Genomic DNA, 16,203 nt, shown 5'->3' on the forward strand with positions numbered 1-16,203 from the left:
TTAAAGACAACATGTTAACCAGCAGCTGTTTCAATGCTGCTTCTCTGTACTGCTAAAATTCTGGTTTTGAAATACTAATAATAATAATCAGAGTACACACAAGTAGGGATGGGTATCGTTTAGGTTTTATCTGATACCGGTGCCAAATCGGTACTTTTGAAACGGTGCCGGTGCTTAAACGGTGCTCGAACCGGTACTCAAAGAATGGAGAACACAAACTTTGTCCAAAAACCTCTCATGTTCAGCTGGTTTTTTTTGTAAAAAGATAACAATGTTAGCCTTTTCTGCAGCTATGGGGCATATATGGTATCACTCTTGGCTGGAAGCAGTGCTTAAACAATGGAAAAAACACAAACTTTGTCCAAAAACCTCTCATGTTTAACTGTTTCCCACTTTTTCTTTGGTCATTTTAGCCTTTTTGGCCAGGGTGAAGGGAGTATCTGCCATCAAACAAGAAGACAGCCGCATGTAGCTATGATGATGTTTGCTAGTTCACCTTACATGCATTAATGTAATAACGTGGTTAGCCTACTCAATGTAAATTACACACGAACAACATGAAGCTACTCACGCAGAGAAGAACGGCTGCTGCTGCATCATCATCCTCATCATTTCTGCTACACTGGCAGGGCTAGGGGCCAGGACTCTATTCTTCGGGTTTTTGGGGGATGTTGCTCCGGGTCCGATAACTGGCAACCCACCCGACGTGCACGGTGTGAGGTCTCGCAGCAAGCTATCAAATACGGCGCATTTCTCGGCTTTTAAAAAAACCGCTATGCGTCGCCAGCTGTTTAATCGGATTCTTGGTGTTACCTCCTTTGACAGTATCACAGTATCAGCTTAAAGCACTTGTTGCAGGCTGCTGAGTTTGCATATTTTGCTGTGAAGTACAGCCAGACTTTTGACCGCTTCGCCTTGGACATTTTTAATCTGTAGCTCTGCTCTAACTGAACGTACGTACCTGGCCCCGCCTACTATCCTCGGAAACGTAAAATGATTGGCTAGAAGTGTATCACAGCTCAGGAAAAAAAAGCACCGAAATAAAGCACCGAAATGTGCGCTGCTTTTCGGTCTGGTTACTACCGTTTATGTCAGAACCGGTGCCATCATGGCACCGGACACCGGTACCCATCCCTACACACAAGTTAACAATGACTGTGCTGTGTTCTGGGCTACTTTGACTTGGATGACTCAAAAACAGATTAGACCTGTGTTACAAGAAAGTTGGGGTAAATGTTGTGTAGACAGTATATATTGAGACTAGGGAAAACAAAATTATTGCAGTCTTGTTGCTTTTGAAATAGTTGCCTTGAAGATGGGGACCAGGACAGCGCTCCCCATCCTGCAGTCAGTTGGAGTCTTCTAAGGAGCTTTGGTGATAAAAGATGATCAAGACTGTGATAAAACGGCAATAAGACAGTGATAACTCAGATTAAGTGTCAGAAATTGCTAATCTGTTACTTTCTACATACACAGCTATAGAAATGTAACAGAAACGCACATAAACTGCTTATGTTCAGAGTCAGAACATCACAGTTTTGAACACTAATCCAGAAATTCCTCCACAAATAGTGACATAGTTGCTGCAGGATGCCGACTTAACTGGAAAATGACATAGTTGCTCAGCAACCTTGCTTCTGTATAATAATACAACCAGAAAGCAACCAGTTGAGTCGAGCCTTTTATTGCAGAAAGCTCATTGGATGAGATGACTGTATACACCAGATTAAAAACTTATTCTGGTCTGTTCATAACATTTATCTTAAAAGCTTTTTTGCTTTTACATCGTCGGTTTGTGTTATTTTCACGTTTAACTGAGCTGGCAACTCCCGTGAAACGTGATTCTGGTGAAGACAGCGGATTTAAATTGTGGCAGCTGTTTTGTGATCACGACGGCACCAGTGGTGGCGGTGATAATGAGGAGGATAATGATGATGACGAAGATGAGGAAGATGATCTCAGCGCTGTTTGATGTGACAGTAGTAATGGAGGAGGCTGGTAATAAGTAAGCGGTGCGATAATGAGCCGTTGAAGGCCGGGAGCAACACCGAGAGCTAAAGGTTGTTTGTTGTTTGTTGCTGTGATCGTGACGCACTTCACCTTTTCACGCAAAGGTCTCGACTTCAGTGGCAAGCGAGTGAATAAAAGGGTGTGTATTTGTTACTATGCTAAACACAGAGATGTTTTGGAGAAATCGTGGTGTGCGTGTGTGTGATCTACTGTAAATGCTGTCTTGTTTTTTTTCGCCTATTATTCGGGTGTGGTCACTGCCTTCGTGATGGCGGGTATGCGATTTATTTTGTGTCTTTTCACGTGTTTGTTAGTTCTTGCAGCGTCCCAATGCTTTATGTGGGCCTGCGTGTGTTTATTAGTCTTTATTGGTTCCCAGTGGGTTGAGCAGAGTTCCTGACCCCATTTCCTGCTGTTGTTGACAGACAGACATTTGGTCCCCAGGCTCCAGAGACTAGACAGTGCCTGGAGGAGCGTTGTGTCACTGCTGGCCACAACTGCTTGATTTGTCATTGGGTCTTTTGGGTCTTTGTTTTTTTTTAATCCGTCATACTGTGATTCAGTACTTGTGGACAATGAGGTCAGGACCTGTCTGTAAGGACTTCCTCGTAATTCATGTTGGTATAATGAGCCACTTTCCTCACAGAGCACATGGAGTTTTAAAAAAAATTCACAGAATTTCACAAGGACTTCAAAGTCACCGAATACAGTGTAACACTAAAAGAGAGTAGAGGATAGCGCATGGATAACAAACCAAACTTGAATTTTGGCAGTTATCCGATTCTGTGTGACAACCAGTGACATCGACACAACATGTGACATTTGCTTCAGAGGATATTCTTGGATACTAGAGTTATTGTTGCTTCCAGGCCGCACAAATAAAACTCTCTGCATGCATCTTCGTTTTGGTTGCAGGTCGCTGCCGGAGTCGACAGGTGGTCTGTCCAACAACGGGCAGGAGAGGGAAGGTGATACTCGGCCTCCTCCCACCCAGCTCTACAGCTGCTATGACCTGGATGACCTGGATGTTGCCTGGCTACAGATAGTCAACCAAGAGTTCAGACAGATGGGTAAGCACTGCATTATTGATAATAATAGCCTGAAAACACTGAGGAAAATCTCACTTAACCTGTGTAAATGTAGGGCCGTTCCACTCCGCTTGCGTAGCGTCAGAAGACTTTCCAAAGGCTGTAAACACGGTTGTAAAGGATGAAGCGCTGGAAATGATGTGTTTTGACTTGTTTTTCGTCTGAGTGTTGACCTCTATGAAGTGACTCACCCCGATGTGTCATAAATGATGTGTTTTCACTTCATGGGAGTTGTTAGCTGGGTAGTGTGTGAATTTCATTCCCCCTGTAGGGCTGAAGCTAAATATCAGAGATTCTGCCCAGGGTTTTATAAGCTTGACAGGAAAGCATGGGAGCGACTCTTTAGTTTGTTTTAAAGAGATAATAATATCAACAAAAAATAAACAAAAATCAACAAAAATAATTAAGTAATAATACTTAATTATTTTTGTTGATTTATTACTACATTCAGTTCATTTGGAAAGCTCTCCTGAGGAATGAGACTGGCAGCTGGTGTTTTTAAGTAAAGAATTAATCAGCTAAAGAGGTGCCTTAGCATTTTCTTTTCATTTCACAGGTAGGTCTGTGTTTTTTCTTTTCCATTACCACCCATTTATAGTCTCAGAACCTTTATCTTATAGGTTCCAGCAAACACCAGCCTTTCCTTTCATTTCTTTTTTAAATTGAAAAATCACTCTATTAAAAAAAAATACAGAAAAAGCCTTAAAATGAGGTTTTCTGAAACTTGCAGATGCTGTGAATATGTTGTAGTGTTGCTGTGTGGCCTCTTTTCTTTCTTTTTTCTCCATTCTCATTATTCCTTCCCTTTCGCTTCCTTTTTTCCTGACACTCTCCTCTCTGCTTTTCTACATCCCCCATTTTGCCATGGTGACAACTGCTGACCCCGAGCATCTCTCTCATCTCCGCCACTTTACTCAATATCTGATTGGCTCTTTTCAGATAAAGCATAGTAATTGTGTCTATAAATCCCCGCTGGGGTTTCAGGCTTTATTTCTGCTGCACATTCACTTTAAATCAAACTCGGACGTGCATGCGCATACACACGCGTACTGGCAGAAGCTTCTCATAACCTTCAACGCTAAACAAAACAAACAGACGGCTGATTGGTTCTGCTGGGTGAGGCTGCCGAATCATGATGGGATTATTCAGCGTTTTCTGTCTCAGTGCTGCACATCCTATTTAGATTTATCTGTGTATTTTTGTTTGTGTTCACAATATAAGATAACTCTTTATTGTCATTGCACAGTCATACATAGTACAGTAGTACAATGAAATTGGAAAAACTGTCCTACGTCGGCACTACATATAACACAACACGACACGATATGACACATCACAACGCAACAAACAACACAACACAGTATATTAACTTAGTATAAAAAAGAAGAATAAGTGTATGTGTATTGCACACTGTTATTATTGCACATTAATTATTATTGCACCTTGTTATAAATATAAATATTATTGTTATCGTTTTAAACATTGTTACCTCCCCCTAAAAAGTCCAGGGAGGTATCCAGTCAGGTCAGCTATTTACATTGATCAGGGCTATTGCCCTGTTGTAAAAGCTGTCCTTGAGTCTATTTGTTCGGGACCTCAGCAGCCTGAACCTCCTGCCAGACGGCAGCAGCTTAAACACCCGGTGTCCTGGGTGTGTGCAGTCCCGTAGGATGCTGCGTGCCCTCTTGAGACAGCGAGTGCTGTACAGGTCCTTCAGGGAGGGAAGAGGATGTCCAATGATTTTTTGGGCCGTGTTGATGACCCTCTGGAGTGCCTTTCTGTGTGCTGTGGTGCAGCTGGAGAACCACACACCGATGCAATATGTCAGCACACTTTCAATGGAGCAGCGGTAGAAGACGGTCAGCAGCTCCTTCTTCAGGTCCATTTTTCTGAGGATTCTCAGAAAGTGGAGACGCTGTTGGGCCTTCTTTAAGACCGCAATATGCTCTTGGAGACCAAATGTTGATCCTGGACATGCTGCAATCGCTGATTATTTCAGGACTTTTGTTCGATGGTGTTGCATTATTCAGCTTTAGGGTTGTCAAAATTGGCAAAAAGTCTCAAATATACATTTAAAGACCTGGACGGGTACGGCCAATTCAGACACCGCACACTGTTACTGAATTATTCAAGGCCCAAATTGAACTCCTGCAGGCTCAGGTTGCACAATGTACCACTGCATAACTTCCCACTAAGCACACAAACTACTAAAAACTACTAAAGAAGAGTAACAAAGCAAAGAAACTTGGTAAATGTTAAGCCCTAACACTGTTTGCTTTCAGCTGGTAGCTGATTCTACAATATTAGCTTCTCTTCTTTGGCTCCATGTTAAATCAAGAATTGAATATAAAATCCTTCCCTCTACATACAAAGACTTGTATAATCAGACTCCGTCACATGGTACCTCTTGGTACCAGATTATACCAGTAGAGCACTTTCTTAATCATTCAATCATTCATGGCAAGGCAAGGCAAGTTTATTTGTATAGCACAATTCAACAACAAGGTGATTCAAAGTGCTTCATGTAGCACACCCTTCAGTTTCCAGCACCAGTTTGGGTTCAGAACACAAACACGATCTCTAATTTCAAATTAGGCTTAAAACTTTACTTTTTTTCTTAAACTTATAATCACTGCTGGATGAGGTGACCCTGAATCAGGCGCATCATATTGCGCCATCGGCCCTTCTGGCCAACACCAGTAGGCGGTAGGTGAAGTGTCTTGCCCAAGGACACAACGACCGAGACTGTCCAAGCCGGAGCTCGAACCGGAAACCTTCCGATTACAAGGCGAACTCCCAACTCTTGAGCGACGATTGCCCCTTGATGTAAATCCAGGATCAACAGTCCAAGTGACCAGTCACATTGTTGTGATGCCACAGTTTTGCTACCTGGAAACACAATTACTCCTTAACCCCGGACACTTTTTAATTATTATTTCCAGAATAAACAAGGGTGGGTTTTAACCACATCGTAAAAAATATGGCATCACAGCAATGCGATTAATCAGATGCACCAACCTGTCATGGAATGTGGCCCCGCCCCTCCCTGGGCTCGGTTCTGCCGAAAGGTTCTTCCTGTTAAAAGGGAGTTCTTCTTCCCCACTGTTGCCAAGTGCTTGCTCATAGGGGCTTATCTGATGGGTGGGGTTTTCTTTCTTGTATGGTCGTTACCTTACAATCTAACGATCCTTGAAGCAACTGTGAATTGGCACCATATAAATAAAATTGAATTGAATTGATAGTTTTCAGTTATGTTTCCTAATCACACTAGGCTAAATCGTTCATTTTGTTCTCCTTCTCTGTCTCTTGTTCCCTATCCTTTGCTCGGTTTGCACAAACAGCAGCGTATCTTAAGTATGAAGCTGCACGAGATGCACCAGCCTGTGGTGACTTTGCCACACAGTACATGTGGTATTACAAGCGGATAACCTGGAGCCTAACAACTTTTCTTGTGAAAATCCAGCTTTGTGCCGCTGGGACACAGCCAGCTTGTGGCTTGTGCTTTTTGTTTTTTTCCCCCACAAAATCAAATATAATTTTTTTTTAACATTCAATGATATCATACGTGTTTACAATATTTGTTGGCAGCTGTGTTTTGCTGTAGGAAAATGTGTCTTCTTGGAGAAAACTGGGTCAATACAGCAGCTAAATACACATGAATTCTGATTATAAGGATGAGTAACTGTGGGTTACTGTAAGATCAGAGTGTTTAGCATTATGCTGCATTGAGTAGATTAATAGAAATACAATTAGAGAAGTGCATTAAGGCACAGTGTACATGAAAGTTTGAAAGCCAAAGCAGTCAGGCAGACTAGAAGAATCAAAGCATGAAGAAAAGGACGTTGTTTTTTTTGTGTGTGTTTGTGTTAATTTCCGTTTTACTTTTAAGCACACACACAAATACTGCACATACACAAAAATGAAAGAATCCCTGCATGTGCTCACAGCTGCCACATGCAAACACGGAGACAACAGATAATGCGGTCTTAGGTATGTGTGCTTAGTTCATGATGTAAATGTCACGGCAGGTTAATATCTAACTCCGCTTCCCCTTTTCAGCGGCTTTAGAAGCAGCTTCTGAATCCACGACAACGATCACGTGTGTTCTTCTTCTTGTTCTTTCTTTGTTCATGTCGACGTTCCAGCTCGAGGCCCAATTCACGTGTTTTCTGCCTCAGCAGCAGATGTTGGCTATCATAATAAAGTCGATGTTATTTTCAGTACATTGCAGGGGTATGGTAGGTTAAACAGCAGCTCACCCTGTTGGCAAAAAGAACCTGAGCAGTAAATCATGCTGCTGCTTAGTTAATATTATTATTTGATTGGAAGAGAATGAATGACATAAATAAGATCCACAAATTGACCCACTCCAGTTATAAAAACCTCCCAACTGAGTGCAAAATCCTACAAATGAGTCAAAAAATAATGCAGAGCTACAGACTTGATAAAGTTTTATTTTGATTGCTGCATGCAGGACTCTAATGACACTGGCCTCTGATTAGCTGTATTAATCAGGAATCATCTGAAGGGCGTACCGCGTACTTTAGATGGACAAATTTGTGGCATTTGTTTTTTTGGAACAAGCTCGAATTTTACATCTCTCCTACAGGAGCTCAAACTGCCCCACTGACATCCTGAAATACGTACGAAAGCTGTCGTGATACAGCTTCAACCTAAGGCTCAAACCATGAAATTCTCGCTGCTACAGCTTTCTCGTTAGAATTGGATGAAACCAGAATCCCCGATTCTTCCTTTTCTTGCTTAGAAACATGAGCATCAGATCATCATCGCTCGATGTTGATTTCCACGACAAGTTTGCATCTGAACAACTCAAAAGTTTCTCTCGTTTTTTCACAACTCTCTCCGTGCGTATCAGTCTTTACTCTAAAGCAGCGATGCCAGACTCATTTTACATTGTGGGCCACACACAACCCACTTTGATCTTAAGTGAGAATCTCAATATTTAAGAAAAAGGTGGTAGAGAAATTCTGCTGTAGTTATTGAAAGACATCAGTCAGCACAACTCATTAAATGGAAAGAAATAAATCTGTAAAATTAGGGGAAAAGTTGCAGAGATGTATTTCATTATTTCCAATCCAATTTTTGAATTCATTTATTTATGTATTTTACTGTGGATACATTATAAAAAACATTTCTATAACAAATAGTGAAAAAATAGGAACTTTTCTTTCATTTAATGTTTTTAACTATTACTTTACTCTGCTCTCATTTGAATGGCTGTGGTGGAGGACTAACTGTGAAGTTTATTTAACACTGTTGAAAGTCCAAAATTCATGCATCCCATCTATTTTCCAAAGATGTCAAATGGGGCGCATTGGGGTGTCTGTTGGGCCGATCCCGGTCCCTGGATCTTAGGTTTGCAAAGGTTTCACATAACTTTAAAATGATGACCAGAGATTGTGCAGTCTGTGATTTAATCTGTGTGAACATCATGTACGGCCAGCATTCACACTGGTGTGTCGTTTAGAATATTTTTGTACGGTTTTTAAACTGTTATCGAAATAATCATTTGCATTTCAGGGGAAAAAAAAAAAACCAAAACCAAAAAAATTTTCACACTAGATTTAATGCCTTCCTGTTACCCATTTTGTATAATCACTGTAATCTTATCGCAGGTAATGAGATAATAATATTCTGCATCTGTTCGCCACGATCCTGGAAACCAGACTGTTTGCTTTCCTGGTATCTTAAACGTTTTATTTTTCATGAGGAAGAAGGCTTGCGTTTGCCAGTTAGATCAGTCTTCATCAACAATTAACCAGCCTTAGAGCAAGGCATTACTTTGAGATGCAAATGGAGCAGGGATACTGATGCTAATGTCGACACATTTTGGCACAGTGAGCTAAGCTGAGGGCAACAAAGGCTTAATGGCACTTTTTAATTTATTTTTTGGTTGCTTTTCTTCAAATTTTGGCTTTGGTAGCTAATGGGCCTGCAGAGCACATGTGATATTTCTCTTCTTACTCTGGTTAGCAGTCGACTCCAGCTGACACTCTCTCGGCTAATTTTCAGCACGCTTCGCCCTGAGCCGCCCTGAAGAAACAGAAAGTGACCTTGTGAGATAAACACGCAAATGAAGGCTGTGTGTGTTTCAAATTAGTGTTATGCAAAGCATTTAGGCCCAAAATAACTTGAAATCTGTAAATTGGCTTGCTTGTTTTGAACTTCATATGAGCAGCTTCTCGTTTCTGTTATCCTTGTCGATAAAAGGAACTCAAAGAAACCAGTGAGTGTTGACCTTGGAACTCTACTCTTAGCTTTAATTGTTTTGTACAGGCTTAGTATTTTCTTAAATACTCATCCATTCTCCCAGAGGCCGTGCTTGAGTCTTCAAGCTTTCAAAGAAAACAATATGTGTAAAACAAAAAACAACTTAGCACCAGACAAAATATAATCCTCTAATCACCAAGAATTCCCTGCCTCACAAGAGATGGATGATTAGTTTCTGTCTGGTTCAGTTTTCGTCTGTACGACAAATGCAAACTAATCTTTTTTGTTTTTTACTTTGTTTTCTCACCGCCAGGCTTACCGGAGCTCGATGAGCTCACCATGGAGTGCGTTCTGGTGGAGCTGGAGAGTGTGTGCCAGGAGAAGATGCAGCAGGCCATCGAGACAGAGGAAGGCCTGGGCATCGAGTACGATGAGGACGTGGTCTGCGACGTCTGCCGCTCACCGGAGGGAGAGGACGGCAACGAGATGGTTTTCTGTGACAAGTGCAATGTCTGTGTTCATCAGGTCAGCAATTATGGGCTCAAGTTCTTCACATTTTTTGTTTGTGCACACTTGTGGAGTTGTATGCACTGTATGCTCCTTGCGTTTGGAGTTTTTGTAGGTTTCTGCAGAATAAGAAGGCGACTGAGTACATGAACTGCACAAAGGTGCACATAGAGCAGTTCTTTCACAAATACTTCCCGTGACAGCCTGAAGCTGGAGGGGCTCTGCTGTGTTTGTCACACGGTGACAGAATATTAATTATTGTGTCGGCTCAGTTGGCACTAACACACTATCACTCCCTTCAGACTGCCCCTGCTTACCTGCTGTTATGACACAGAATGGAAGAAGTTTCCCACCACTGCAGAACTGATCTCATTTTAATCTGTCACCTCCAGTTCCTCTAATAAACGAGTCCTGGGCGACTAATTCAGTGTTATTTTCAGTTATGGTTTGTGGCCTCCGATGGTAATGAAAACAAGATAATCGTGTTAAAACAGTTACTGTGTTGCACTAACTGCCTTTCTTTTTTTCTTGCGTTACAAATTCAACTCTCACCTTTTATTTGACAGCTGTGTGTCGTGACCCCCAACTTAAAGCTCTGCAAAGTTCAGTCTGAGCCAAGATAATTCAAAGATTTGAAATTCCTGACAAAGTTTCCGTAGGTAAACCTCAGAAACCCACCTTAGCCTCTCGTTTGCAACAGCAGACCGCCTGTGGTGGAGGCTGCGGCCGCCCGGGACTGGCAGTTGACCTTGCGAGCCGCGCTTCAATGTCGAAAACAGCCTCAAGTCTGGGCTTTACTCCCAACCAGACGACCTTGTGTCCACCTCCGCCTCCACCTCAGCTGAATTTTATTTATAAAAATGTTTCCTTTAAGTTGCATGAGGATTTTATAATGAGTATTCAAGTTTAGGAAAAACATCCTGAGCTCAGTGCTTTTGATATTTCAAACAAAACCTGCTCGGTTTCCCACTATCAGACAAAAATTAGCAATCAGAATCTGGAGGTTAAGTCTCCTCTCATTTTTCAGAACTATAAAGAATTTTTTTCTGCATATGAAATCAAAAGCCAGACTGTGAAACAGGAGGAAATATGAATCATCTTAAATATAACGCATTTTTACTCCATTTCATAACAGCTTTGCGTGGCTGCTCTTACTGTTCATAAAGAAGCACAGCAATATATAAAATATCTCGGTTTTTCTCACCTTAGCATGTTTGAAAGCACGCTATTTCCATTCAAGTCCAATTCTTTTCTTTTTTTTTTTTCAATTCCATTTTCTTTATATTGCACCAAATAACAGCAGTCGGCTCAAGGTGCTTAGACTGAAAGGTAAGGACGCTAGGAAGGAAAAACTTAACAGGAAGAAACCTCCAGCACAACCAGGCTCAGGGAGTTGCTGCCATCTTCTGCAACCGGTTGGGGGTGAGGGGAGGGGGGCAGGTTTTTGGCATAAGCGTATATTTCATCACCTCTTCCTTGCATGTGTGCCCTCATGCACATATTTCAAGAACGCGGGGCATAAATAACTTTTGGATCAAGTCATCAAAACATTACTCTTAGGAGCCTCTGGTGTTTTCCTAGTAGTATTTGTTGAGTAAAAATAGGTACGAGCCAAAAGTTGAGGTGTCATGGAAACAAATTGTAGCAGGCGGTGAAAGAAAAGTTTGCTCCCAGCAGTATTAAGTAATATTGCTTTTAGTGTGTAACCACACTAAAATATCACTAACCAGCATCGTCTGTTCCTTCCCTGGTAAAGTGGTCTCCCCAACGCTCGGTAGGTGAAACACGGGCCATGCTTGCTGAGGTTCTTTGTTTGATCAATAAAATCATTTCATCAATAGAGTCCCTTAATTGCTTTTAACAAAGACTGAGACTTTCGTGTTTCATTTCCTTGAAGGTTGTTTGTTTTTTCTCTCTGTCTCTGTTGTTTTATCATCCTCTAAGTCTAATATGAATGTGTGTTCTGCCTTTTCAGTTATATGAAATATGATGTGTCCTTCCCTCGTGATGGTCTGGGATTTGGGGCGTCTAAATTTCATTTGAGGCTCAACTAAAGGAGTAATGCTTTGATATGATAGATCTGAGGTGATAGGGATAATGGTAGAAAAAGAGGCATTACGTATGCTTCGCTTGCCACAGTAGACCCTTTCTAACAATGAAGGAGTAAATAATGTCTGACAATAAAATAACACTTTGTTTCTAACCCTGGGGACTGGATCTTATCAGAAACATATAAGCATGCTGTTATGCTGGCATGAAAGACTTCCATGGCACCCCTCTGTGATAGCGGAAGGGGAATTGGGTGGAGCTCTGATCATACAAAACCCAGCTGTGCTTTAAAAAACAAAATAAAGTCTATGTGGCATTTCAGATGTGTTGGAAGCTCATGCTGTTTTTACTAAAATAAAGAAATATTAAATGGAGATTTGTAATTGGAGCAGCAGTGGATAAAACCTTTCAGTTAATAAAACCTATATGAGAATACAGAAGTTGTTGCATTGAAACCAAATGTATGTTGGGGATTTTGACTTAAAAAGCAAGACGACTCGCAGGCTTCAGGGTGTAGCTGGTGAAAGTTATGCCAAGATTCCTGTTGGGAATCGCCCAATGTCTTCTACGGTTACTGTTGCAAGCAAGTACGTCATTAACACAGGAAGGCCATTCCCCATTTAAAGCAAGTTATTTAGGTTTTTAGTCTTTCCTAATGATTTTATTGTTGCTACTTCGCACACTGATGACCTTATTGGTCTCCACCCAAACTGTGCTCAAACTAAAAGCCCTCTGATTTGTCCGTTGGTGTGTGATGTTAGATTAAAAGGGCTTAGGCATAGGAACAGGCACTTGTGTGAATGAGTGAATGAAGCTTGTAGTAAAAAGGAATAGAAAAGTGCTCTATAAGTACCAGTCCATTAACCATTATGCTGACATCAGTAATATGGTCAGTGCTGTGACATCCTGATGCGTTTACACATTTTCATGCTTTTTATGGCCGAGTGATTGTATTGCAGCAGTCATGTCGAGATGAATGTGTCCACCATATAACTGCTTGAGAGCGTTCTTAACTTTTCAGCGGCTTGTAATTCTCATTAGTTTGTGCAACCGACAACAAGAAAACTTAATGGATTGTGAACCGGATCAGCTGCGGCACCACTTATGTGCTCAATCACAACAAAAACAAAACAAAATTCACTGTTTTTAGGTTGGCTTGAAAAGCTGACTGTCAGTCATCTTTTTGCCAACACAGAGTATATGGAATACAACTTTTAATATACACCTAATGGTTTACATGGGGTGTATGTTAATGTGCTTCAGTGTACTAATAGGTCTTTAATGAACTTTTTATTTATGGTGATTTGACGTAGTTTTCCATTCTCTTATTAGCAAGGCTAGCAATCTGTCCACTGCATAAAAAGTTACAGCTATTGGCTGGTTAGCTTGGCACAAAGACTTTGTAGGTAGAATTGGTTAGCCAGAATAAATTGGCTTGCATGTTACGTCATGGTTGGTAACCTATGTAAATTCAGAACCATCGTTATGCAGCTTTCGCATTAAGACCTGTCATAACTTTCCTTTTTTATTTCTTTCCCTGTTGCAGGCGTGTTACGGCATCCTGAAGGTACCCCAGGGGAACTGGCTGTGTCGGACCTGCGCTCTCGGGGTCCAGCCAAAATGTCTGCTCTGCCCCAAGAGAGGGGGGGCACTCAAACCCACCCGCAGTGGAACCAAGTGGGTCCACGTCAGCTGTGCCTTATGGATCCCTGAGGTGAGACACTGAGAGAAAGACACAGAGGTGGTCACATACAGTCAGATACTGATTGGTTTCTTTGTGCAATCTTAAAATTGCAGCCAGCATGTTAATGAATTTTTAATACATCCCTGGAAGTGTAACCTTTTCTACATTCGCTTTTAGGCATTGTTGGCTTCACAGAATTGTTCCCACAATGTTGGGAGGATGAAATTGTTCAAAATGTCATGGTATGGTAAAGCATTAAGAAGGCAAGCCGAACTCCTGAAAAACAGCCCCACACTGTGATACTTCCTCCACCAAACTTTGTACTTTGCACATTGCAGTCAGACAACTGCCAAACCCAGACTCTTCCATTGGATTACCAGATGAAGAAGCGTGATGTCCATCCAGAGAACGTCTCCACTGCTCTATAGTCCAGTGGCGGTGTGGTTTACACCACTGCATCTGATGCTTTGCATTGCGCTTGGTTCTGTAAGGCTTGGATTACACTCCACTCCATGAAGCTCTCTCTGCGCTGGTCTTCAGCAAATCTGAAGGTCACATGAGTTTTGTAGATCAGTAGCAACTGACTGTGCAGAAAGTCGGCGACCTTTGCGCACTATTTGCCTCAGCATTTGTTGACACTGAGCTGTAACTTTACATAGCCTACCACTTCATGGCTTCAAGTCACTTCCACTTCCACTAACAGTTGACTGTGGAATATTTAGTAGCAAGGAAACTGCATGACTGGACTTGTTGGACAGGTAAGTCCTTAGAGCAACCCATTCGTTCACTAATATTTGTAAAAGTAGTCTGCACGTCCAGGTGCTGCATGTTATACACCTGTGGCCGTGGAAATGACCGGAGTTGAATTCAATGATTCGGATGCCTGAGTGAATACTTTTGGCAATGTAGCGCATCGCTGTGGTTTTACGGTGAGGCCTTTGCTTTGCAATTAGACTCAAAAAAGTCTTTGGTGGAAGATTTTGAGAAGCATTTGCACCTGTTACTTGTTTCCACCACTTGTTTAGAGTAAATGTTTAAAATACCAGTCAACACCTTCCTCTTTACAATCTGAAGAATGCATAATGATTCCCGAGGAACCTGGCTGTCAAGCGTGCTTCTCCCAGCAGCCGCTCATTTCGTCTTGACGTTTCTTGATGACATCTTTTGTCACCGTCGCTCATCTGAAAGCCCCAAACGGAGCCCCCTCATTTCAGAAGGTTCGTGGATGCGCTTCGAGCCTTGCACACCTTTAAGACAGCCAGTCATATTTCTTGCGACTATTCAGCGGCACACTTCACCAGCACATTTCTCTCAATAATAGAGTGGCTTTTGGCACCTCAAACCTTTTCCTCCTAATTGCCTTCTGTCACCCTTGATTGGGCTAATTGTTTTCGTTGCTCCATTCGCTTTTGTTTTCTCTTCCTACCATGGCGGAGGGGGTTAATTTGCATGTCTGTGCTGTGTGTGTGTGTTTTGTGCTCTTGTCCTTGTGTGGGCTCAGATGTATGTGCTTCATGCTACTAGTTGGTAGATTTGTTCTGAATATGTGGTGGAAAAAACTGTGTGTAAGTGTGTTTTACATTTATAGTGTATGTGTGTTTGTTTTTGTATGGGTGTGTGTGCCTTCAAATGATACAGCCTCTCCAGAGCTGTGCATAGCTGCCTTATGCCTGCCTTCAGCTCCTAGAGAAAGGTCTCTCTTTAAACAGCTTTTCACCCCTCATAGTTACACATAGACACACAAACACACACACTCAATCTCAAAGAGGAAGAGCCCCTCTTTTAAGAAGGCTTTTTATTTAACACAGTGATTTCCTCTAAAGCGATTTTAGATTTTGTCCCTTTTTTCATCTGTCTGCTTTGAAATGTGAAGTGCAACTTCTGCGTATGTGTGTGTGTGTGCGCGTGGGAATCACGGTTGTGAACAATTCAATCAATTAACTGTACCATTCAAAAAGTGGAAATCCTTTTCTTATCTACCGGCTCTTATATCAGCTGCATAAAAGAAGTGCGCGTTGACAGTGATGGCTGTGGCATCATAGTCAGAATTGCACTTTCTATTGACATTCTCAATGGAGTGAAAATTGACCCCCGCATCAACTGTGTGAGTGTGTTGTACAAAAGACATCGATAATAACAGAAAGAGCAGAGGCCATTGGTTTGTTCTGTGGTTGAGCAGATGAGAGGAGGAAAGAAAATCAGATAGAAGGACGAGTGGATGATGGGGGGGAGGCGTGACCTGCGGAAATCAGTTGTCAGCTTGTTAATACAAGCGTGAAGGACAAGGAGAGAAGGCCGTGCCTCAAATATGACAAGAAGTGGATGTGAAAGAAGTGGAATGTTGTTTTTTTTCCTTTTTTGTAAAGAAATAGGCAGCAGAGGAAGGAAGGAAGGAAGAAACAGCGCTTTGGTGATGAGTGCTCTTCACTTCTTTTCTGCATGGCTGGTTGGCACAAGTCAATGACTTCTTGGTTGTATTTGGTGCAGGGAGGTCTGGGGCCAAAGCTGTTCTGAATGAACTGCTCAAAGAGGAAGTCACACAGAGCTTTACAGTAACCTTTTTCCAAGAAGCACATGTGTCTCTGCTCTGGGTCCGAGGACAGTTTTGGAAATTGGAAAACAGGTGAAGTTATT

General features: G+C 41.9%; 1 protein-coding gene across 3 annotated transcripts in view; it reads left to right on the forward strand.

Annotated features, from left to right (window-relative positions):
• Positions 1-16,203, forward strand: part of jade2 (jade family PHD finger 2) — a 233,130-nt gene that overhangs the window by 117,304 nt on the left and 99,623 nt on the right. For all 3 annotated transcript variants that reach the window (XM_085364657.1, XM_085364658.1, XM_085364659.1), the window contains exons 5-7: positions 2,926-3,080; positions 9,643-9,854; positions 13,432-13,599. In XM_085364657.1, coding sequence (XP_085220783.1) covers positions 2,926-3,080; positions 9,643-9,854; positions 13,432-13,599 — 535 coding nt within the window. The remainder of the gene's footprint in view (positions 1-2,925; positions 3,081-9,642; positions 9,855-13,431; positions 13,600-16,203) is intronic.

Source organism: Diplotaxodon limnothrissa, linkage group LG10, assembly GCF_057381915.1.
Source record: "Diplotaxodon limnothrissa isolate DT_005_m linkage group LG10, D_limnothrissa_male_GT1.1, whole genome shotgun sequence".
NCBI lineage: Eukaryota > Metazoa > Chordata > Actinopteri > Cichliformes > Cichlidae > Diplotaxodon > Diplotaxodon limnothrissa.